Genomic DNA, 26,223 nt, shown 5'->3' on the forward strand with positions numbered 1-26,223 from the left:
CTACATTTTATTAAATTTTTCTTCTTTCAGTAAGTTTATCATTTTTTTTTTGCTTTTATGTTGAGTTGATTGATATTGTGTTTAGTTTTATTTTAGTTTTTATGTATTCTACTTATTATATCTATTTTATTTTCTCTTTTTATCTTATTTTTATATGTTTTACTTTTCTCTTCTATGGCGTTTCAAGTTCATTAGCTTCACATTTTTTACTTTTACTTTTATATTTTTATTTTTATAAAATTTCTCACTCTTCTCGCTCTTGATGCAGATTACAATAATAATATCCTCAGCCACATCATGTCTCATGAAGAAATAAATCCATAATCCAAATCGCTTACTCAAACGATCCACCTCGATTAGAACAACCATTCATTATCGTTGCCAACGAACTGTGATGAGTCGCAAAATTTGCTTTGCAACTTGGAAGTAAAAAAAAAGGAAAAAAAACCTTAAGGAAAGCTCTGCCAAAAAGTTTACATTTGCGATGAAATAATACTTTGGTTGACCGGATTTCGTCCAGCACAGCAAGATTGATTTTCTGCTCTAATTGTTTCGTAAAGCGATTTTGGCAAACAGCCCAACAGTAATAGAAATTTTCGCTTTTGGGAAGTCGCTTTAAACGATAAAGCTTTTTGTTTTGCTGTACGAAACAATATTAATGATATGAAACCATTCTTGATTTAAAATCTTTACCCATAAATCGACTGATTTCTTACGATGATGATTGCTCAATGGTTTAAAAGCACTCACGCTGACCATAGTTGTTGATGAAAGGGACATAAAAGAGACAATAAAGAGCATTAAGTAAAGAAGAGCAATAAAAACAGAGGCCGGGAAAAATATGCAAACACACGATATGAAATGAAATCATTACAAGCCAATCGCTTTATCATTGCGCGCACTCCCGTATGGTCGCGAAGCAAGAGCACGTGCTAAAAATAAACATCATCCAACACTAGCAACATTAAATTACATTAAACGCATCATCAATCAGCATTTGCATCCGAGTGGGGCACATGTGTGATACGGGCGCGCCATGCTGACCTTTTCAACCGTTTACCTTCTGGAGCTGTGATCTGAAGCTGAAGGTCGTTTGTGTCCGGCCGGCCGGCAAGCAGCAGGAACACCGGCAGCAGGCAACTACAATGAAATTCAATCACAATCACGGAAAAGAACCAATCGCATCCACTACACACGCGCGCATCCTTGCCAGATCACGCACAAAGTGAGCACAGAGAAGTGGCGTTAATTACGGTTTCGCACATCCGGAAAACTAGTCGCCGTAGGAGCTGAACCAAACCGCGGGTTGGCGTCTTACACCGACACCGGTCATCCTTATAAAGGTAGCGTCCAACGGGCAATAAAAATAAATATTAATATCACGGCGATTGTGGTATTCCCCCCACAATCCGACGAGTCCCGTTGACAGACGGATCCGTCGGTCAAGATGCTATGGCAAGTGAATAACTCTCCCAGCTGGTGGTTTCGCTCGCGCGCTCGCTACCATCATCATCATGAAAGGGTTGGGCGTCCGATAGGTTGAAATTGACTGCTTTTACGATCGGTATTCCTTTGTGCTGTACGGACCCCCAATACAAAAAAGGCCTACAAATCTCTCGCTTCCTGAAAGCACGCTGATATCCAACCCTGGAGGCTGCGTGAAGGAGGATGCACAACCGTTTGACATTTCGCGTCAAATATCGCCGCTTGTAAACACGCCTCGCAGAGCACAAATTCGTACGAAAGCTTATTGCAATTATTTTTCCCTGGATGTTGTGCATCGTACGAAGAACGCATGCGAAACATCAAACATGCTTTGGATGCTTACTTTCTTGACATCGAGCTATGCGTCCTCTTTCACGGCTCTGTTGGTATGGGTGCGTGTTAATTATTTATGACCCCTGAGGGGAAGATTATTTTTTAAGCTCTTCCTTTCTCTCCAATTTTTGTTGTCTTTCCTTAACAGAAACAGGAAAGTCCCATGTCGTATAAATTAATTTAAAAAATCGTGCATCACCATCGCTCTTTTTTTTTTGGGATGGAAAAACAAATACCGCTCGTTTTCTGCATTGTTCCAAGACAGTGGGCAACAATTCCCAGCTCATTTCATTTTTTGGAACAAACGCACCCTCCGCATTTCGTGCGGAAGAAGTTGGGATCGCTTGGTGAAACGATGGTGATGAAAATTTAGTCCCGACCTGACCTCGACCATGAAAGCGTGTACGCGAGCGATGGTGAGAAGTAAAAGTTTAAAGGCGGCAAACGGAGGGAACAAACTCTCTTTGCTTTAAGATTTTCTCGTCAGTATGTTTCGATTCATGTTTTCTTTTGTGTCTCACATTGTATTTTCTTATTAGTTTTTTTGTTTAGCTCCCTATTGAGTGGCACTTAAAGCTCATTTGTCAAGTAATTTTAAGCCAAGAGTACTGCGGTGGTGTAGCATCATACTAATCAGAGCGTCTTTCTTCTCTTCTTTCTTTGCAGCTCTACTTGTGGCAGTAAAAATACAGGTAAGAGGAGGACAATAATTATGCTTCGACGTGTTTGTTTTTATGAGAGCGAGAAAGAACAATGTTTGTGGAAAGCTTGTCGGAGTCATTATTTATGACAATGTTATTAACACTAGACAGAGACGAGACCTTGAAACATGTGATTTGTTTCCTTCATGACATTTCTTTCAACTTTAATTTCAATCTTCTTGACTTCAATGATGCATAAAATGGTGAAGCAAAAGCGATATGTGGTCTTATCATTTAACTTCATAAAAATCAAAATAATTTTGATTATAATGTCCATAATGTCTTCAGGAGAAAGAAAATGTTTTGCTGTGGTAGGGACTTTCTATTTCTTTATTTTCAGGCTTATGTCTCTCTCATATCAAACATCAGACTCACCAAGATTGTGTTCCGAGTCATGTCATTCTCTGATTAAAAAAGATCATAAATTGCTACCAATTTTAACATGAATCTTCTTGACTTCAGTGACGCTAGCAAGATATGGTGTTATCATAATTTCAGAATTTCATAATTTGGCTTATTGTCCGATGGACCAAAAGGCCCACTCGCTAGCGTGAAAGTAATGTTGAGAATAACAAATAAAATTACAGCTCTCTGACAGCGACGCACGCAGGACAACATCAAGATCTTATTTTTTTTTTAATTTATAGAGGCTTTGAGTCTTAGAGACTACATTCGCCTCTCTACTGTATAAAAAAATGGTTTATTATAATACAAAACTATCGTATATGTGGCTCAAATATTATGGAAAACTATTGCGATTATGGCATATGGTATCGGATAAGTTTAAACTATTGCTTAAATTTCTTTGTATAAATGACTGATGCGTAAAAATCTAATGAGGCGGTTCTGCTGGAGTTTGTCTGGTGATAGGATTGTCGTTAAATTAGTTTCTAGTTGGCAGGTGGCTCGCTGTGTCGTGTATCCATGGCTATCGGTGAGGATGTTGCGGACGGTGATGTCAACACCACAGAAGCAGAGTGGAGGACTGGATTTTTCAACGAGGTAGGAGTGCGTAAGACGGGTATGACCTATAACAAGGCAGGAAAGGACTCTTTGGATGTGGCTGGATTCGGTATCTTCCCATGAAGAGGTGTTGTGCTTGATAGGACGGAGTTTTTTTTGCTGAGGTCTACGTTGTGCCATGTGGAGTTCCAGTGTTGGGAGATGATGGTGTTGGTCAAGCGAATGGCATCACGGCGTGAAAGGGTGTAGTATGGTTCGTCAGGACGAAGGCTACCATCGTTGGCAAGTTGGTCGGCTTTCTCGTTTCCGTTGATTCCGGAATGACCCGGAATCCAACAGAAAACGATTGTCGGGGATGGAGTTTAGAAGCTGTACGTGGGGTCTGTGGAGGTGCCGTGTTCCAGGGCAGCCAGAACACTGGCACTGTCGCTGAAGATGACGTTCGGTCGGTCAGTCTGTAATCCTTCGTCGGCCGCTAGTTGAATAGCTATTGCTTCGGCGGGGAAGATGGAGGTGTGGACTCTTAATATTACTCTTTTTTTTAGTCTTATATCTCCCTTATATCAAATATCAGACTCTCCAAGATTGTGTAACGGGTCATGACTTTCTCTACTTAAAAACAGATTCAGTATCGATCCACAAGAACTCCGGCGAGTAAGAACGAACACAGAACCAAAACACTACTACTAAAATACCTATTCAAATGAGGGATTGTAGAATCATCTAGCAAAATACCAAGGCCAGCTTTATTTATCGTCACTATTTTTGGTTCACCAAATGCCTATAATGCCTTCAGATTGAATTAAAAAATTGCATTATCTCCAATTTTCCATCAAATCCATCCATCAAAACATAAACTTCTGCTGTCCATCATACATCCGCGACCTTCAATGCCACCAATCGGACAGTCGCTAGCATCAAATGCTCCAATTTGTGCGGTTCCCAGCCCAACATAATTTCATCTCCATCTGAATTATTGCTCTAAAACCGGTAATGCCCACCGCTTGCTGTTGTTTTTCCAACTGCCGATAAAACCCATTACCCCCCTTTTGGTACACATTTCCACAACCCTGCCTTGCGGACGATCGCGCCAAGAAACATGGTTTTGTTTTTCACGTCCTCCCGGGATGTCATGTCACTCGCCGTATGTGTTTTTCGTTGCCGCGTTGCGGCAAAACATATTCGCTTACAGGCCGCGAACAAACCACTAACCGAAACTGTCGTGTTTGGTAGTATTACATCGTACATAATGTTTTTACCATTTATCATAGGTTCTCGCCGTAACTAGCGGCCGGTACGAGACGTGCTCATGTTAGCTTTGTCAGTTCTCACGAGCGAACTGGTTTGCTTTTTTGTTCATGTGTTGTTCTACTCCAAATCGTTCGTGGATGGGTTCTTTCGGATTCATGAGGCAGTTAAATGTTCCCGTCCCGAAAAAAAAAGAGAGAAAGAGTTGTAACTGGAGATAGCTGGCGTTGTATCTTGTTGGTTAACTCTTGTAGAAGAGATGTTACAGCGTCATGTTTCCAGCGAATCGGACGCTTACACATTCCCTAACGTCCCTAACGCAAGCAGCGCGCATATGAAGCATTATGAGGCGAGAAAATTCCTATCATTATGTAATTCGTTACGTGCTTACGCTTGCATTTCGTTCTCGCTTTTATGTTTTGATTCCCTTTGAGCCCAACAACAAATGGGTCGAGGATCGTTTTGATCGTTTTAATATTTTTTCGACCTTTGTTTTGGCAAGAATGATCCATCGCATTCAATCATGTTTTAGCCTCACCATACTTTAAACATTTAATAAGCCTTACTCGAACGGCTTGTAAGGGGTTCAATTGGTTTTCTTCTTTTGGGAAATGACCCCTTCGAAAGCGAAAACACACCTCGATGCACCATCATTACATGGGTATGATTAAACTTTTTCCCCCTCTCCCTCTCTCTCTCTCTAAAGGGTGGACGATCATCATGCAGATCAACACGTTTGACGCATTTCCATTGTGTGGTTGATTTTTCACGGCAGCTTGCTGGGAAGATTGTTCGCCGAAAGCGTACAGCGGAGTGGTTAATTTGGGCCACAACTCTTCATCACGCGCTGTCCGGTTAAAGGTTGTTCACTGTGCTGCGGAGGTCCCTCGTGAGAATGCGCGCTCGCGATGTACGGGGGGGAGACGTTTTTGGCTTGAACGCGCTAAATGCGCGCGATAAAACACAAATGATCGTGATACTTGGTCAATTGGTAAATTTCCGATCGTTTACTTTAATGGGTGGGTTATGGGTGTATTTAAAGCGTGACTGGGTTTTTATTTTTCAAATTGAATTTCAAATTGAAAAAAAAGGAAGGTATGTGACTATAATTTTCAAGGTTTGAGAGACGCAATTATGTTCGTTTAAAGTTTTTTAGTTAAATATTAAGATCATGATCCCGGGATAAGGCAAAGAATAAGGAGGAAATGCCTTATAAATCTCTGAAAATCTACTCAACACAAGCGGTGTTGACAACACGGCACTGGACCGTAATAATCAATAAATAAATAATTTAAGATCATGATAGAAGGCTTGTTTTATGTTCACTCATCATATTGGTTCTTGTACCGTGTGTTTGTAATAATCCAGGAATGTATCTCAAATTCCTCTATTTCCTCTTGTTAGTGTCAATGAAATACTAATAAACAACCCATTTCCCGACGAGACATAAAATCAATTGAATTTTCTTCATTCAAACAATTAACACAATTTCACATGACGTTGCAACATTCCGCTAATAAAGGCATTCATACATGATTTTTTAACTGCTCCTTTAACTACGGCCGTCAAAGTTCATCGAGCGCTTGCCTTGACTGTGGGTTAATTAATTTCGTATCACGTACAGTGATCGCTGCTTCAAAAACACTGCTCAAGGAGATCCGCCAACAAACTCCCCGAAACGGGGTGGTCTTCCGTATCGCTCCGAGCAACAGTTGCCAGCCAAAGAAACTGTTATTTCGCTGAAAATCAACGTAATTCTAACAATTTCACAAATGTCACCGACACTGACTCATCCCCAAAACTCATCCACCTCTGGAGGGAAGTGTCACGTACGCGTGCCACAAGACACAAAATCGAAAAGGCCAACTCTTCTCTGTACACTGAAGGCTCTGCTTTCGGCTAAACACTGCCGACAGACACGGAAACCACGTACGGGTTTTGCGTGTTCGGTAGAATTTGTCCAACAAGCTGCAGACGAACGCCACCACCGACGTGCAGCCTTGCGCTTGAACGTGCGCTTTCAATGGCAAGTTCAATGGGCAGTTGAACTGAGAGCACACGCAGCCATCATGCTTGGAACTGTTTTGGAACTCCGAAAACTGAGCCATCCAACAGTCACAATAACACCACGGCACGACGTCAGAATTCTTCATGCAAAATGCTGCTTGCCCACCCCACCGTCGTACCGTTTGCAAAATGGACAAAGAAAACATAAACTTTACACGCACACGGGTCTGGTGCAGTGTGTTGCAGGTGGCCGGTGGCCTTCTCTGTGGTCAAAACACATTCCATTCACTTCCTCGGATCCCATCCATCGGAGCCACGCTGTGTAGATCGTAGCGAGAGCACATTTTTCGTGTGACGTTTAAGTGTCAAATTTCTTTTCCAACACCAAAAAATCCTACAAAACCCTAAGGAGGATGCAATGCCACTTTTGACGGGTGTAGGTCCATCTCACAGTCCGGGCCCCCAGTGAAAGAGGGCTTCCAGCCACATCCAATGCGGTGGGAAATTGTGCAGACATTTTACATAAGAAATCATTAGCACCACACCCATGTGAGGAAAGCGTATCGAATCATTTATCTTTCCGCGAATACTTTGTAAATCGTCGAAAATTTATCTTTTACACTTTATCCACGCTTCATCTTTTTGCAGCATGCAAAACAACATTTCACCGACAACGGCTTAATTAAAATGTTTCCTGGTAGAGCGATGTGCAATTATAAGTTTCCCATCGGGTTGATCTCTCTGTCTCGTACAAACTTGATCTGCGAGGAAAAGATTTCCAATGTGTGATATGCTGCTATCTGCTCTAAATCCGGTACACACGATTGGTATCTTGGGGTGGAACGACGAAAATGCACTAATTAACGATGGGCTTTTAACAGGAAGTGTTGATGTACGGTTGGCAGGCCCTCTTAAGTGGATTTTTTTTTCGAGAAGTTTCATCAGTGGCCTTGATAAAATCAATTGTAACATGTAGTTTAAAATTCTTTTTAATAAATTTAACACAAAAATTTCTGTAAAATTTTTCCATATTTTATGCCGTTTTAATGTCAGTTCATGGTTTAGGTTTGCCCAGTAAGAATACAACAAAAGTGTCACTTATGCCATTCCATGTTTATCATTAACATTCATACACACTAAGCACAGGGCTTCTGGTTAGCAGGGTGACAGCGGCATCGATCTTGACTCGGCAGGACTGGGGTTCAAATCTCATTCGGGCCGTTTCTTCGTAGTGGTGAGGATTTTTATGATTCAATTACGAGGTCAAGAGTATTGTCTTATTGAGTCGTATCGCCCAAAAGAACACAAAAAAAGCCTGAAGAGGCTCAATATAAAAATAAATTGGTAAAATGTCACTAATAAAAATAGTTTTAAACACGAACCTTAAATGCCAACCAGATCAATTCAAAATAGTTATCTTATCTTCCTCCACAGGAAGCTGCGACCTGTTTCGCTTATCGCGAAAAATAAATCGCATTTATTTATCTTGTTTTCCTTCCATCTCGCCTTTTACATCGGATTGGATCAATCAATTAATTTCCTATTTTAAAGCGCTTGATTCATCTGCTCACAAACATTGTTAGGCTTCGATCGAAGAGCAGCTTAGAGCGATCGAATGCCGCCCATCGGATAATTAATAGCACTCCTTCAACCAACTAGCCACCAGAGCTAATGATAGACTACTGGACGGACTGCAATCCATGCGCTAATGCACTCGGGATTGCATCATTTCGTCCCATTCCGCGACGCTTTCTTCCCCTCGGCCGCTTTCGCGGTAAAGATGGAGGAGGATGGTCGAGCCACGAGCTTCGAAAGATGCTGATGACTGTTTGTTATGGCTAATAATTTTCATTCCTTTCCACTTTTCACTGTGCAGTGCCGCGGTGCCCTAGCACAACTGCTGTCCGCTCTGCCCCTATGCGGCTCCAATCAAGTTGACAACATGTTGTGAAAAGTCGTAAGCAAGCGATTTCTCTTAGCAGATCATTAGCACCAATAGTGAAGCCGGATGAATTTTCACCCTTGCGGGTGAAGAGGAAGGAGAACGACCAGGGAAGGGGCATGTGAATGAGAGAGTGGTTTTTTTTGTGCTCCTTCCTATTATCGACCCATAACATTATGTCTCAATCGAAGATGGATGAATAAAGGAGAGAAAAAAGACGTTCTATGCAAAAGTCCCACCACACATAATGGGCGAATGAAAATTCGTTGCATTAAAAACATGTTTGTCATTTTTGAGGGTGTTTTTTGTGGTTTTGGACAACTTCCGAACCTCGTTGTAACATCCATCTTGGCTACAAACGGCTCCTAAGCCGAAGTTTCACCCCCTGTTGAGCGTTTAGAAGCATGATGAAATCGCAAAGAATTTAAAGTGATCCTCGACCTATAATAGGCAGCTCAGAGCGGCGATCGTAAATTTTTGCGCCCTTCCACCCCCTTCAAAACGGGTCCAATGTAAATCAATAAAAGAACTCCATTACCCCGGTAGCACACTTGTAACTCTTCCGGTCAGGCGAAGTATTTATTGGGTCAAAATATTAAGCTCCAAAGTTAACACGATCGTTTAGTGATTTTCCCATTCTTATGGCTGGGAGAATGATTCGGAAACGTATTTATGCTGTTCAATCGGTTGCAGTAGTCGTCGCACACAGCCACACACCGGAATTTGCCATGTTCGGATGCCGGGCGCAAGGTTTTTGTTTTGTTCGGTGATCTGCGCGTGCTGTTCGTGTTGTTTCGATCATCTGCAGTCCATTAGCCTAGTTTAGAGAGAGCGTGTGTGCACTCCGAAGAAGCTGATCTCGTTTTAGTGTAGTGTTGTTGGTGATGGTGGTCGTACACAGGGAAAACCCTACTATAATAGTTCTAGCCCTTCGGCAAACATTTTATTGTCGATTTTATTTATTGGAAGAAGAAACGAGACGGGGCCATCCCAATGCGAGCATTACCGATCGCTTGAGAATGTAAATTAGTGTGCTGTGGGGAGGGGATTTTGATTATGCAATAGCGAAAAGTGTGTGTTTGTTCTTTCGCTTCGCAACACCACCCCACCACCCCACCACCCCAACAAAACACACTCAGGTCCGACATAAAAACGGCTCATTTTATGTGCTCGTCCGGACTGCTCAGTTGACTGCTGTGTGAGAGCGGAAATAGCTTAAAACAGTAGTGTTTGCCGCCCTTTTTTTTTTTGTTTCATTCACCATTGTTTTCCACCGCAGGGGAGGAAAATCGTATCGAACTATCCTCCCTCTCGGGAATGAATCGTTTTGTACAAGTTTTGTCTGTGTTCTCGCTGTTATTGGCAGCGCGGTTTAGTCCAATGTGCAAAGCAACCGATGAGGAATTTTTATTACCACGATTATGTTTTGATGCCTGGTTAGACGGGGGATAATCGTATAATTATATGTTTTGCTATAAATGTTTTAATGCGCAGTTTTGTACAGCGTACGGTGTACAAATGATTAATCATTTAGGGTTTTTTTGTGTGTGAATCAATGTGAAGATACTTGCAAACAATTTTAGGCGAGGAAACGCTTCTTAATTCTGAAGTCGTACTTGTATGAATTCTTGTGTTATATCTTTAGAAACAATATTGATATGATCTTGTTACGGAGTTCATGATATATGATCAAAAAATGTTATATTTATACTTGAAATTGCTTTTGAAAATACACAAACATTAGTAGTTCCTGACACATAATTCGCTGAAACGTATGCATTCCAAAAAACGGCAAAATTTTTCGATTTTTCATGGAATTACATTTCCAGTTCAGGTCCATCAGTGGTCAATCTAAACCAATAGGTTACATATAGTATGTTCCTACCGTCTGCTCAATCCCCAGGGCCCAAAAAGAATCAGGCTTTGCGACATATTTTTTGTAGATCAGGTATAATAGGATAAATATCTATCAGATTTTGGTACTTCTGGAGAAGGTAAAATCTATTGAGTGGAAGCCTGATTTGGACTGTAAACCCATTTTAAGCGATCGGAACATTCAACAGAAACTGTGGCTCACGATCAGAGAAATGGATGACACGTCTCGGCTTCTTTTCTGCAAGACTGACAGGAACCAACGAGATTCATAGTACAAGAAGTATCCGAGAAGTTGCAATCTGTATTGAAAATCGACCACAAAAGATGGTGCAGAGATCTCGCCATCAGCTCGAAGCAAAAGAACTGGAAAAAATGAAGCGTTTGGGGGGTTCTAAGCATGCCAACCATAATGTGTCCTAGCTCTGAGAGATCGCGAATTTTCGGTCAAAAATGAAATTCAAAAATGAATTCATTAAATCGGTGCCCTTTTAAATAGAAAAAAAAGGCCAATGTAAACAAGTCACCTTTTGCTAAAATGCCGCCCAACTGATGCAAGTTTACGAGGCAGAAAGTTAAATTGTAATTAAAATATAAATAAAAATTACCTGCCATACCTGCTCAAAAAACAAACAAAATATGCGCAATGCTGCTGTACTTTTCCTGTTCTTGAAATGATATTTTTACATTTTAATTTGTGCACTTACACGTCATTTGTTATTTCAAGCTTGTTACAAGCGTAATCAGTGGTAAGGTTTTAAATGAAAACGTCATCGTTCATCTGGATTTTTCCGGAAGTTCTGTAGAAGCTGAACAAACAAGAGTTAACTGGTTTATACTGGCACGGTAACACAGCTTCCTCATAATGTTCGCTTTAGCTGATGCCCACACACACACACAGAACACTCATTCAGCATTGAAAACATAATCCATGATAAGCCAACATATTCATCTGAATGCGTCTCATACCAACTGACGTCTATTTTGCCGCGAGATATAATAGTTTGAAGCAGCGCACAAATAGCCTATTCGCCAAATCATTTCGAAATGTTGGGTTGAATTTAATGCTAGTTGAATGAGCTTCCAACTTCAAACAAACACTGCAAAGGCTCGGCAGACTCCCCAAAGACTCTTGTAATTCATGACGGGGGAGACTGTCATATTCTTTAGCCTTAATACGGCTTAATACGCTCAATCAAATCAACTTGTTATCAACGCATGCAATTCGGTTAGTATAATATTGCTCCAGTGCGTTTGTTGTTGTTTGCAAACGTTCCTCCGAGCAAATGCCGCGTCTATCCGTCTGTCTCGTGTCTGTCATGATGATACCGCAGTGGAGATGTGTCCGACCTTTTGCAGTTGCCGGGCTGTTGATGATGGTGAGGGATACAAAGCATAACAAGAGCATCGGTGATGATGTCTTCGCTGAAAACCGTACGTCCTAGACACTTCAGAGTCGCCAGAATAATAAGGTTCGCGGGTGGTGATGTTGTGCGTGCGTGCATTCTAAATAATCCCTCCGCATTAACGCATCTTGATGGGGAAACCGCCTGCCAACCAACCAAGGTTGAAGGAGGTTCATGCAGGGGAAAAACCCTGCTAGAAAACGACACCATCCCAAGCAGTGGTGTGATTATTCGAGCAGCAGTTCACGCATGCATCGATGGTCATTCTCTGATGGGTCTTTCAAGTTGACCATCAAGTTCGGTGCACAAAACACCTTCCCACTTGCGTGTGCGTGAGCTGTATGCACTTATGAGAGGTTTTTTTTGTTGGTTTTGTGCAATAGTAATATTCATTTACGACTTGAGTCCTTGTGATAGACTATCAGGTAATGGAAGGGGAGAACATTAAAACGAAAAAGGCTTTAAACGAAGAAGTTACTGTTGCTTGGCCATACTTAAGCGACGCATATGTTGATGTTGGAGGAAAGCATTTCAAAGGCTTGTGAAATATTTCTAAAGTACCCAAATACTTTGCTTTTTCAGCATTGGAGTTTTGGCGTTAGAAACATTTTTAAAAATAATTTGACAAAAAGTTTGTTCATTCCACTTTCCTGCATTTTAAGTTATCCTGTAAGTCAAATTTCATGAGAACTAGCGTGTATAAACAATCATTTCCCTGGACTCAAACTACACAGAAATTCGATTTTGCTATTAAAATTTGCCTAAAATATTCAATTAAGAGAATTATTCCACTTTTACCGGCCAAATAATGCGGCCCTTGGGCAAGAACCATCCAACCGGGGCACCGTCCAAGAAATAAAGGCTTAAAACACGTCCACCGTTAATGTGTACTACTCGTCTGCTTCAACAATAGCCAGAAGTATTCATGCCTGTTTGCTAATGCGCTCCAAAAATCAGCACAGCCGACGGGCTCGGAAACCGTAACAAAATCAAATCAAAACATATTAAGCAAAAACAACACAACAAACTCGTGGCATCGAGGTGTAGCCCGCACATTTATGCATCTGCTGATCTAAGCTGCCGGCTATCAGCTTGTAATAACTCCTACCGACACTTACCCGGCAGCTCTTGAATTTCTGGGCCTCGATTGTCGAGCCTCAAACAGTGTGGCACAACACAACCGTTAAAGAATAATATTCGCATACCGGCTGCCCCTTCCCAAATGCTGGCGCTGGTGGTACACGCTCTTTGCATACGATTAGCATAAATGTGTGTATGTGTGTGTCGGTGCTCTCACCGGAGCGCGAAGGCTTCAGTTGGGACGGGAAATTCCGCAACTAATCCCCAAGATGGCACAAAATTATGATTATATTGACCAGAGCGGAGGTTACTCTCTGGACGCCATTTAGTCTTTTTGCAGTAGTTAATGGACATTGGCTGTTTGTCTGCTAGCCCTTTTCTTCGCACTGGACCCCCCCCCCCCCCATAAAAGCCCCATATGAAGGTGTGAGGTGTACGATTCTGCGCACTCGACGGTATTGGCAAAGTAAGCCATTAGAACCATTCCACCGCCCTCAAAAACATACACACCCTCAATGAAGAAATGGCACACATAAATAAAGACGCATCACACAGCGCGGGAGTAACGCCATGGAAAGCGAATTATTTAACGTTAAACGTTCAATGTAAAACCACACCTCGCCACACGGTTGAAACACCTTTCCGGGCGTTTTCTGACGTTGCTGTGTTACGTGATTGAGTTGAGGAGAGTGTTATTTTAGCAATTGCTGCCGCACGCAATCGATTTGATTCGATGGGATTAAATATGAACACTGCGAATGAGGCAAAGGCGGCCGGTTTAACTAGTCTGCTCAGGTATTGCGGTCAAATCGGTCATTGCATGGGTGGAAATCTGCCCCGTGAATGGCACGCGTTTGAATTGGAGACACGATAAATAGCAGCAACAGCAGCAGTAGCTTCCCTGGTACGCAGATTCTGAATCCACTTTCTTCTCGATTCTTGCAAATAGGTTGGAGGTGTTGCTTTATGTTACTGGTTGATTGAGACATTCAATTGTTTGTCTTCGTTGCTTTTAAGACGCTGAATATGAAATGTCTAGAATACTTCAAGAAAACACTATTTCTCCTTTTGGCTCTACGACCTCAGTTGGACTTCACCTGCCATTAATAGCTATTTCTGGTCAATAATATTACTTAGGCTCTAACTGACCCACTAACAAAAACTTAAAACCAGAACACTCTGTTTTAGATCGCACAGTTCATTAACATGTGCTCTTCCGCATGTCGGAACTAAAGTTTATGGTGCAATAAATATTGCACTTACGATAGCTTTTAATCGGTACACCCTGGCTGAGTCCCAGGCTCTTGGTAACCTTCTGACCCAGTTCGTCAGACATTCATAATCCGCAGGAAAAGCACAATTCATTCTATCGTTGTCGTCCGGATCCCACACAATTCTGACGAAGCCGTCCGAGGTACACATTCCAACCGCTCTGACTCATCATCATCATTTAAAGCTTAAACTTTGGTAGAAAAACAAAGAAAAAGCAACATGCGCATACACATTTCTATTCCCATTTCGTGGTGGATATTAGTTTCATGCCGAATTCCATCACTACGGTCGTGGCGAGTTTGAGAAACCTAACCGCAAAGTACATCCAACAAAAGATCCAAAGACCAATGTTCGAAACGTGTTGCTCTGGGGTTTTGATTTCAATGTACAGCGATGGGGGTGTGCTGTTTCCTTCCGTTTTTTCCGTACCACGAATCCTTGACGTAGGCTGGCCTTGCATATTTGAACGTGTTTCACTCCCCCGTCATAGACGCCCTGACGACGACGGCTCGGTGTGTTTACAAATTCCTACGATGCATTTTCCTTTTTCTACCATCACACCGCCATTGTAACTAGCTTTGTTTTGCGTTGTAACAATTGTTGGGCACACGAAAAAAAACGCACTTAAATCTGACAGCTTGAACATCGCTCGACAGCCGATAATGGTTGTCGCATAATTAGAGACCGCGCGACCCCCGCACCTAGCTTGTTGGATTGATCGGTTGTCGAAAGGGAACAGAAACCGAAGGGACCCGATAAAACGGTAGGTCGCTCATTTGGAGTGTTTCCCATCAATAAGCATGATGAGGTAGCATTTGTTCTAGCGCATCAACACGGCCATAAATGCCACCACCGTTAGCACGCCGTTTCGAAAGAGACTCCCGAGGACACCGGCGCATCGCTTCAGTCAGGTATATATTGCTACCCTCGGGTGCCATCATTTCTCAGACACGTTCTAATGGCACCCAGAAGAGAAGAGATACGGGTAGCGATGAAGAACCGGCCAACCAATTCAAAAGACAACTTTAGGCAATCATTATGGTAGTTGTCCGTTTCTTTCTACGTTTGAGAGATTCTAGGCGACGAGATACACGGACAAGGCTGCTTTTACGGCACGTGGTGCTGGTGGTCTTCGCATCCGTTAGCTGTCAGTGAACTTTCGAGGGTGTAGATCTTCTGTGTCTCTTCGATGCTTCCAAGTTTGGACTGGAATCCTACCGCAACGGAGGTCTGATAAGCCTCATTAGGTTTCGCATTCTGATGCCCATCAGCAGCGGGATCAACTAGATTTCCTAACAAGAATCGGTGACGATGAGTCGAAAGGTAGTCGAACTTGTGAGCAATTCGTTTATTGGATGAAAAAAGAAAAAAGCTTCTGAAGGGAAACATTGACCTCCTTCGTTAGTAGCTAAATGTCATACAAAACCACGATTTTTTCCTTCTCCCAATTGCTGGTGGTCTGCTAGAAAGGATAAAAAACTAATACCTCATTACGCTATTGAGTCATAATGGCTGCTTAGTGTCTTGCGATGCGAAGCGATGCCTCAATTACCCATCCCGGACCACCACAACGCTTCTTGGGCTTGTGTGTCTGGTAGTATGGTTGTGCGGGAAGCACAAACGTCATGAATCTTGTCACCGCCAAGCAACACTAAAAGCCAAGGTTACTGGAGTGTTAACGATGGGGTTTAATTGATTTACACGTTGCTAGAATGTGTTTGCCGTCTTCTGTCGCGTTTCTGCTCTCCTGGCTGCTTGACATTATGCCGTTGTGAAATTGGCCGGACTCCGGTCGAGGCATTTGCATCGGCTTGAAGATGTGCTTTGATTGATGGTGTATTCGTTAGGGCCGTTTGAGGCAGGGTAAGTTCTCATGGCTTGGGATGGATGATAGGCAGCACTGTCTAAGAAAGAAGTCTTCGATTTGCAAACTATTTCTTTGTGCTATTATAATTACAAGACATTTTGATTGCTGTGAGTCACTGCAAATTACCTCTTCCACTACCTGGGTCCTCAACTCCAATTAGAATTTTTCAAAAGGCCTTTTTTTAAAGTGTGACCCACCTTCTAATCTGATTAAGACTGACCTTTGGGCTTTGCTCTCCAATATTGTGGGCTCTAGTGATTTTAATCTCATACAAAACAGCATGGCAAACGCTCTTCACAGTAAAGGTCCTTCCGTGCAGAATACCTGTTTCAAGCTCTCTTCGTCAAAAAATAAAGATGGCGACGCGGGTCGCATCAAAAATTTACCAACATAAGATTTTAAAAGCTTTCCATTTGCCTACACCACATTAAATATCTCATCCAAAACACGGTAATGACTTGGCAAAATAAAGAAACCGATAAGCCGAGCAAACCCAAGATGACACGGGTTACATTTAACAGCATTAGACTCATGTCAGCAGGAGCTTTACGCACGAGAGAGAGAGAGAGAAAAAGGGGGTGAGAAGACAAGAAAAGGGTTTCGCAAGGAACGTGACTTTGTTAATCAGGCAGGAACCGTTCAGCCGCTCGTCCTTGACATCATTGTGGGTTGGCCTTTTTTATGGGACTTTTTTTCCTTCTGCATTCCATCGTGTCTAGAGCAGTTTTAGGAGTGTGTGGATGCATTTTGGGCAGCCATCAGTTTCGATATTGTTTATTCAACCTGCACAAGATGTTGTTATCTTTTGTGCAACCTTTCGGTTTGCTTACCATTATTAGTTGGAAGTCCAATTGTTATTGACAGGAAATGGTACATACGTCATGAGAAAGTTGTTCCCTAAAAATGAAGGGTCAACTCATTGTGCTTGCTGCATTCTGCGATGGCATAATTGTGTGTCCTCTCACGTCCAACTGGGCGAAAGCCCTCTAGAACAATGAAAACATTCGTGCAATGACGTAAGGAAAAAGTTTTTCCTCTTTGTTTTCTTGTTTCTTTTGCTTCTCACAATGTGTGTAGAAAGTTTCTCGCTTAGGAAGAGTTCTCAAAATTGGGTATTATTTTATCAACCATTTCGGGGTTTTGCTACCCATATTTCACAGTTGCCAAAAACCGGCGATATGCCTCAGGTGTGCTGTGTGTTGTCGGTCGGGACACCGGGACAAAAAAGGAAAGGGTAACGTAAAAGTTTTTGGATTCCTTTTTTTAAGGAACTTTTTTGCTTAGGCAAATGCATAAATACACCTTGAAGATTCGTTTCGGTTAGCAGTTGGTCCTGCGGGTTATGTCAGTGAACATCGACATTCAATCCCCAAAAAAAAAAAAAGGTCATATCCCTGAGTTATCGGTCATATAAGTTGAATTGTGCATTTGTGCTGAAAAGTCCTTCCAAAAGTTAGGAAGGAAGGAAGGTATCCGAAAAAAAAGGATAAATAAAAACTGAAGGTAATCAAATTTATTAAATGGGAGGGTTTATGTGTTTGTGTATAAATGCGTAAGTTGTGCAAAACGTGCCATGTTTCAAATGTTGTGTCAGTGAACTAGAAAACAACTATCACCGGAGGAGAGTTCTAAAAGCAATTGGTCTCTAAAATCATGGCACGTTTATCACGTCCCGGGCGGATTTATGAGCGAGCTGATTTCATGATGCTCAGTAGATTAAGTGTAAACGATCTGGAGCTATCTTAAAAGCGCAATAGTCACGTAGTTAAATAGTCCCTGGTGCAACATAAAATGGGAGATTTGTGAAGGTGATGATAGCTGGGTCACAAAGTAGCATCAGTTTACTTAATCATTTGTATGTTTGTTTATTTTGAAGAATCGAAAACATTCCAATGAACTCATAGCAAATAAGTTGTTAGTTTTGACTTCGTTGTTATCTTGGTGTAACAACGACCTACTAGGTCACGCCAGCCATCTAAGGGATTACTAGAGTTTCTGATGTATCACGTAGTTGGCCAGTCATTCCTCACTATGGAGGAACGGTCCCGGATGGTATTTGAACCCTGGTCCTGGGAGGTAAGACGCCTCTACCACCTGGTTGCCCTTTAAGATGGCTTGATGACATCTTCAAAAGCCTTTCTTTGAACTGATCTCTCAAATCTGACCGCATATGTCGCTATTTTATTTGGTATTTCTACCTCAACACAAGACATTAATCGAAAAATAAAAGTCAGCCCTAACACAAGACCAAGGTCAAGTTTCTGGTAAACTTTCTCTTTCGCAACGATCACTCTCGCGCAACATACATCGACCACCCGGAGATCCTGATCCACTCAATGTGTCAGCCCAAAAGCGCTGTCATTTCTAGCGGGCCAACCGGTGCTCTTATCTTCAAAGTAAGATGAAAAGAAATTTATACTCCCAAAAAAAAATGGAAAATAAGCCTGAGCCTTTATCCCCGCGATGCTGTGTTTTACCCGAAGCGATGGGACGGACCGATTTTGGGAATGATTAAAGAGTTCCGTTTTCTCGGTTAACCTTTTAAAAAACTTCCACCTTCGAAGAGACACGGTGATATGCCTGGGTTAGTGTGGAGGGGGAATGGGGGGCAGGGGGGGTCTGATTGTGACACACACAAGCATGTGGTATTTTGCAATTCGTAAACGTTTGCTGCTGACAGCTCGTTTCACAGTGAAGCTGTCAAAATAATTCCACTTCCATTGGTTTCGAGTCCTCCATTTTTTCTGCAATTCCTCGCACAAAAACAAACAATTTAAAGTTGTCACAAAAATTATACAATCACGAAAGACGAACAGCGGCAGCAGCAGCAAAAAACAAGCGCCTTCGATGAGGTTAAATTGAATAAAATTGCAGTCAAAATAAGAGAATAAAAACTCCGGTCACGCGATCGGTGGCGTGTAGGCGATCGCGACGGTAAAATATGTGCTGTGGCGTCCGGCGTGACTGAATCCCAAAACAAAAAGAGCCACGAACTTTTGCGAAAGAATTGACGTGGTTTGCGTGTGCGGGTGAAAACAAGAAATTGGAGCTTGATGTTTATAAAATGAATTGAATGACACAAGTGATAAGTTGAACAAAAATAATTTCTATTTTCCTCAATTTCCTCTATTTTATCACCTGGATAATAAAGTCAACTCTTTAAATGCTTCACACCTTCTGCTGTTCCCGAACAGGAATAGATGGTTGTCATCAACATTCAAAAGTCACCAAAAACATAATAATCTTTTTTTCTGCTTATAATCCTTAATTCTCAAATGGCAGATACTTCATTTTTCATATCGCTTGCGTTTGACCTTTAAGGTTTAATCTTTAAAACTGAACCTTAAACTCTTTCTTCAAAGGTGACCGAAATGTTTGTTATTCAACCAAATCAATCGAACCGCCTCCTACTTACGTTCCAAATTCTCACACCAGCTAATACAAACCAAAAGAAGTAGACAACTGGGACGATAAAAAGGTATCTTACAGTGAGAAGGCCACCATCGATTCCCGCACCGATGCTAATGGAAATCGTATGTATGACCTCGTTTATAATTTATTTTATTGAATCAACTTTCCTGCCACCTCGCGCATGGAACGGATGATCGAATCTGTTTTTTGTTTGAGATCAGAATGTTGCCAAGAAAGTAAGATCGCAAGTGCCAAGATTCGCGGTGAACGATCGACGACGGGGTAGTATCTTTGCACTTTAAAGCGTGGACGCGTGCGAAAGATGTTGATTTATTGCGTAAATAAGAATCCAGATGGTTCAAATCAGTAGCCATCTTCAATCGGCACTGGTGTGAGTGATGTGCCAAGATAGATTGAAGCGGTTGGTCCTTTTATGTATCGTTTTTTTGCGATTAGAATAATGTCCAAAATTAATTTTTGAAAATATTACACATTACAATATTCAAATATCACTCTGGCGCTCTATGTAGATTCTTGACCACAAATAATTATTTGGATCGACCTAATCCCCGACTGGACCTTATTATTGATGAGTGTTGATGTCTAATTCTAGCTTCAAACTATTGTTGGAAAAAACGAATCCCAATGGAGTTTCGAATCCGAATCCGCTTTGCTATGGATGCTTACGGATCTTCCAACACTTTATACTGAATTCCAATCGAATCCAAATCCGAATCGAATCGAATTAGATGATCCAATGCGATTCGAATCTTTCTAGGCATTGAATCATCGAATTTTCCTGGTCTCGAATCTGCCAACACTTCTTTAAACATGTGCTGTATTCTTAAAGATTAGTTTGGTTTACCTTTTACTATAGCATCGTTTCAAAAGTCAAATTATTATGTAAATATGTCACACAATTTATCATTCAGCCACCAGTAATTAATTTAAAAATATTGCAAATCGTTAGTCTCCATATTTTCTTACCCTTTTGCCAACTATTAATTGCTAACCTTCAATACGAATGAAACACATAAATAATTATCACCGATAAGACATACTCCAACCGCTGAAGTTGCCTTTTTTCCCTGCTTCTACTCTTTTACACTCTTAACCCACCTATCCTCGACTTCCCAGATCGTGGATCTGTTGACGATCGTTTAGACAAGTGACCCTGGCACAACCGATCAAATTAACAACTGCCGATGCGTCTGCAAACATCATTAGACGCGTTTTGTGTGCGGTCAGCTCTCGCTTAACTGCGTCATAAAACGGCTACCAGGGGTCAATTGCAAACCACCACTAGAGGGTGTCCGTTTGCTGAGTTTTTCACAGAAAACTCGGAGCACAAACAAAAAAACAACACATAAAATTTAACATTAATAACGCACGCTCTCGATGACAGTAGTTAATTTCTCCATAAGCCAATAGGCATCATCATCACACACGCATGCGCATGGCCGAAAGACGACGTCCAACTATTTTATGACGACCCTGGAGTTTATATTTTGCACAGCGCTAAACACGAACCCGTCAGCCACTCCAAAACGGCAGAAGGAAACGTTTCAATTTTCAAGCCACAGAAACCACTTCAAAAACATACGCCAAAAGATCAATGAGGATTACCCCTTTTATCGTTTGGTGTGTGTTTTTTTGCATACATAAACATTCGTAGAGATAAATGTTCTGCCAACCGTGTGTATGTTTGTACGGATCGTTGTTTAGCCATCTGGTGGTCATCATCGTGAATGGAGAAGCCGAGATCGAAGTTCGCGAAGCGTCGTGTTTCAATTTAACAATATGCATGCGCCTTCGGACACTTCACATCTGTAGCGTTTGATTTATTCTCCGATTGATTGGAAGTCTTCAAAGTCGCCTCTGACATATCGACGATCCACATGTATATGCGCGTCTGCCATGAAAAACATTCTGCAGGCCAAAGCAGTAAAAGCAACAGCAAAAAAATACGCGAATTTCAAATTTACTCCATTTCGGGAACACTTTCCCCGCTGGAATCAATTTTGTTCCGTCCGAAACTTTCTACAGAACAAATCTCGGCTAAATAACGAACTGACAAAAAAACTATGCTCGCGGCAGAAGAAAGCGAAACCACGCCATAAGCACATTGAAAGTGAAGATCGATGATTTATTGCTAAACCTGTCCAAAATCTGCAAAACACGCTCTCTAGCCTCAAGACTCTAACATACGGGGTGCGTGATTTCTTGTTTGGACCGCTTGAAAGAATGTTTCCCTTTTGCAGGCACTCCAATGGTTGGGAGCGAAGATTAAAGTGGCCTTAACTGATGGTATCGCAATGTCGCCCGTGGCGAAAACTAGCATGGCACGGAGCGATACGCCACGTACCAATCTATTCATCTTGCCTGCCTTTCGACGGGCTCATCCTCAACCTTTCAATGCTTCACTTGTTTCATTCCTATCCGAAACATCACGGCAGTTCAGCTGTTCCTGCAGCGAATGAAATCGAACGTAAGACGTAAGAAAAAACTTACACTTTTGTGACCCAGAAATGAGGCACGATCGCTTCCTCTACTTTTTGCTTGCTACGTTGGAAGAAGATTCGCACGTCAAACCGAAGCTCGTGCAGAAGAGCCGGTTATCTATCACCGTGCTCCACTCTAGATGGATCTATAAAGGCGGCACATGTCATCCCTCATTCGGTCAAGCAACTTAACATACGTCAGGCTTTAGGAAAGAGAGGAGTATGTTGTGAGTGATCGCTTCTTGATCGTCTGGTTGATCGATGTATGTGATGCCTAGTGTGACAGGTAGTAAAGATCTAGTGCTTTGATGTTATGGAGCACATTTTTCTAGCTCTGATCGGATCACCAGTAAATAAATGATCGTTAATCTATTTGAACACTTACAGTACGCAGCAAAAAAACCTCATCTCAACACATAACCTCAAAGACATGCTTGTACAATAGTAATGCGGCGTGTTTTAGAAATCGACACGAGGAGCCTTTCACTCTAATCATTATGCATGTTGGTACGATAAAGCACACCACCGCAAACAATCCGGATCTATACCGTGTGAAACGAGCGTGGTAGTGGGGTTGTATCAAGAGAGAGGCTTTCTAGCATGCTGGGTGCAACTGGCGCGAAACATTTTTATGACGCTTTGCATGTTGTATTGCTGAAAAGCCTGAAGGTACTGGCTTACAATTTGGCAAATCGAGTCAAAAGGAGAAAAAAGAAGCTCTCTTTGTTACCTTGCAGCGATGATGCGTTCGTTCGATTGGAAATGGCTGTTGCGTTGCCCATCGATTGACTTTGTTACGGTTCGATTAGCTTTACGATGAGTGCAGCAAATGTTTGAACAAAACGGTTGGAAACATAAACTGCGCCTTGGAGTGGCCAAACGTGCACCTTAATGACTCCACCCGGGGTGACTTATGGTCTCGGTGCACTATGAGTCATTTGCTAAGTTCTTGGTACATTTGTTTTATACGTTTGCTCTCTTGGAAATTTAGCTTTCTTCTTTATACTAAATCATTTCTTTTAGAATAATAATTTTACTAATGTAAATTTATTTTGCAAATTAAATTTTTTTAATTTTTCTTTGCCAAAATATTTTTTTTAATAAAAAATAATATAAAATACACAGACCATAGAAGCAAAACAGAAAAAAAAACAGTAAAATGACTTAAAAATATTACTAACGTAAATAAACTATTTAGATGAAAACATAAAATTAAATTATTACTAAAATCATTCCACATCGTCGTGAACAGGAAAAACCACAATAGAAAATAAAATACCAAAATTGATTAAAAAATATTTAAAATATCTAATTATTTAAACTTTTCAAAACATAAAACAAATTTTTTCTGTTGACTATAAATGCTGACCCAATGCATGTGTTGCACTTCGAAAGGTTTTTCAACCAAAAATACATGCCTTTAGGTGACTCATACAAAACTAAAAAAATGCATCGAAATAAATCCTCATGCCCCGGAAGGCATCTTCATTCCATTAGATTTACTGCTGGTGGCGCGATTTTCATGGCTGTTTTGTTGTTGTTTCTTTTTATCCTCTTCCCCGTCACAGATTGCCCAATCGCACCATGCACTAGTGGCCACAGTTCCGGTGGGAAACGTGAGTCAGCTATAACAACCTTCAGCATCCCGCGAAAACGGGCGAAAACGACCACCTTAACGGTATCGATGAAACACAAAACGATGGCACCAACACGAACGACGATGGCGTTATGCTGCTGGTGCGTACTAATAGCAGCACTGGTAACGACAGATGCCCTACCAATCACCTCCAAGCCACTGGACAACAATCCGGATCATCTGACGTGGGAAGCGGCATGGCTATCGGAGGACAGCCGGGCACCGATGCCGCTCAGTGGAAAGTCGAAAAAAATCACTCCCAAATCGATCTTTATCACACCGTTTCTCAATAGCTACAACACGTCCGCCTGCCCGCCGGACTACAAGGTAGACTACAACGGCAAATGCATCCAGGTGGTGAGCATCAACACGGCCGACATTCTGGTGACGAAGCTGCAGAGTCTCTTCTCGCAGCATGGGGACGGTGGCAGCAACGGAGGTACTGGGGAAGATGACTACGATTACGATTACGATTCGACGGGTCCGTTCCATGTGAATCTACCGCTCAGTATTGATTTACCGCCGGAACCACCAAAACCGCCCAAGCTCCAACCTTCGCCGACAACCAAGCTAACGTACAAAGACATACCCGCACCAAGCTTTTACGATAGTGCGATGGTGGACATAACGACAGTCGATCAGGACAAGGCAAAGATAACGACCGTGTCGGTAAGCGATCCGGATAAGCCATCCTCCGAGAAGCCCTTTCTTGCCACGTCCACCACCAGCGCATCCTCCGAGCCGGCCCAGGTGGACCAAAGTAACGCCGAAAGTACGCACACCGACATCTCCTTTCTCGCATTCGAAACCCTCCCCAACGGAACGCTGGTCGGTCAGGTCGAGCTGGAAGCAAACAATAGTACGGTGGTGCAAAGTATTTTTGTTTCCTCCACTACAACTGATGTACCAATGGCCGACGGTAGCAGCACAGCGGAGTCTACAGTCACTGAGCTCGCTAGCAGCACCGGTACAACGACTGATCGTGCTGCTGATACAGCTGGTACGGATGGTGGTGATGCGGTAGTGAGTACCGTGCTGTCTACGCAGGAAGTACCAACGACTACGACAAAGGACGAGGAGGACGCAACGATTACTACGGACGTTAGTAGTACTGGTGCGACTAGTACAATCGAACAGGATGAGTCGGATATTGAAGCGATGAAGTTAGAGCTGGAAGAGGTAATAAGTAATCGTAGTTCACTTGCTCCGCTAGATACATCCACTACAGACATGTCTGAGATGGATCTGGATACACTTCCAACAGCAGAAACACTACCAAGCGAAGAACCCACGATCGTAAACAAACTCCCAGAACCTGTAACCGTGAGCACAACAACAACAGTTCCACCGCCTGTACGTGGTCTTATGCCGATACCTACAAAGCCTTCAGTGCAGATCATTACACCGATCAAGGGCAGCTGGGATTTGGGAATTAAAGGAGGGTCAGCACATCTAATAGCTGCCAGCCATCTCATCCAGCAGGATCGAACAACGCGTGCCACGCCGGAAACCACCACGCAGGCGATCAGTGCGCAAAGAGCCACGCCAGAACCAACGGTTTTAAATGTCCGACAAGACTCTCCGGAAGATAAGAAGAACAGTGAGGAGGTGGATCGTCACGAGGCTCAGCATGCGCTTCGGGAAGCAAACGAAGCTAGCAATCGTTTCGTTTATCATCATCTCCCTGCTTCAACGATCGTTTCGACGACTGAAGTGAGTGTGTCCTCCAGTGTAACCCCTGAAACAACCACCACGAGCAGCATCCTACAGGTTCAACCACTTGCATCCACTCCGTCTGGTAGCAACAATAACAACTATCTTGATCAGTTGCGTAAAATAAACGAAATCGTAGCTGAAAAGCGACGCCACCAGCAGCAGCAAGAGCAGCAGCTTGGTATGAGTTCATCCAGCACGCGTATTCGATTCCCGTCACGCGATGAAGAACAGCTAACCGGTGCTGCGAGTAATAACTACCATCAGCCAGCGAACGGTGTTCGATTCCCCGGTACGTCCACGAACCGTCTAACACCGGCCAGCAGCAATCGTCTGCCGGACCTATTTCCCAAGAAGACACCGGACAGTACGACACAGCGGCCTGCTTTCTGGTGGCTCCCATCCGGTTGGGAGGTAGACCAGACAGGCAACAAACCGATGCTGTTACGCTTCTGGTCGCGGATGCCGCTCGTACGTGACAGCTCACTGCAGCCATCAACCACGGGAAGTGCCAACAACGATCCAGCTGACAACACGGCTGGAACTAACAACAACCGATGGCGTTCGGCGACAGGCTTCCAGCAGCAGCAGCAGCAGCAGCAGCAGCAGCAAACGACAAGAACATCACATCCGGTCGCGACGGCTCGAGGTAACTCGAAAAGTCCGAGCGAAAACTTCTACAAGGAGGTATCGGCACAAGAAGTCTACAAGGTGATGAACGCCCGACAGCTAAATCAGCACCATCAGAGATAAGCCTGTTCGCGTATTCTCTCTTCGTTGTCCCCC

General features: G+C 42.6%; 3 protein-coding genes across 3 annotated transcripts in view; all 3 read left to right on the forward strand.

Moving 5' to 3' along the window:
- Positions 1-26,223, forward strand: part of LOC126568604 (elongin-C) — a 589,072-nt gene that overhangs the window by 88,891 nt on the left and 473,958 nt on the right. The window lies entirely within an intron of this gene.
- Positions 1-26,223, forward strand: part of LOC126568538 (28 kDa heat- and acid-stable phosphoprotein) — an 89,067-nt gene that overhangs the window by 37,523 nt on the left and 25,321 nt on the right. The window lies entirely within an intron of this gene.
- On the forward strand, positions 1,448-26,192 carry LOC126567557 (mucin-5AC-like). Its single transcript, XM_050223774.1, has 3 exons — positions 1,448-1,455; positions 2,485-2,510; positions 23,657-26,192. Exons 1-3 carry the CDS (start codon positions 1,448-1,450, stop codon positions 26,188-26,190), a joined length of 2,568 nt encoding a protein of 855 aa, XP_050079731.1. The 3' UTR covers positions 26,191-26,192.

Source organism: Anopheles maculipalpis, chromosome 2RL (assembly GCF_943734695.1).
Source record: "Anopheles maculipalpis chromosome 2RL, idAnoMacuDA_375_x, whole genome shotgun sequence".
NCBI lineage: Eukaryota > Metazoa > Arthropoda > Insecta > Diptera > Culicidae > Anopheles > Anopheles maculipalpis.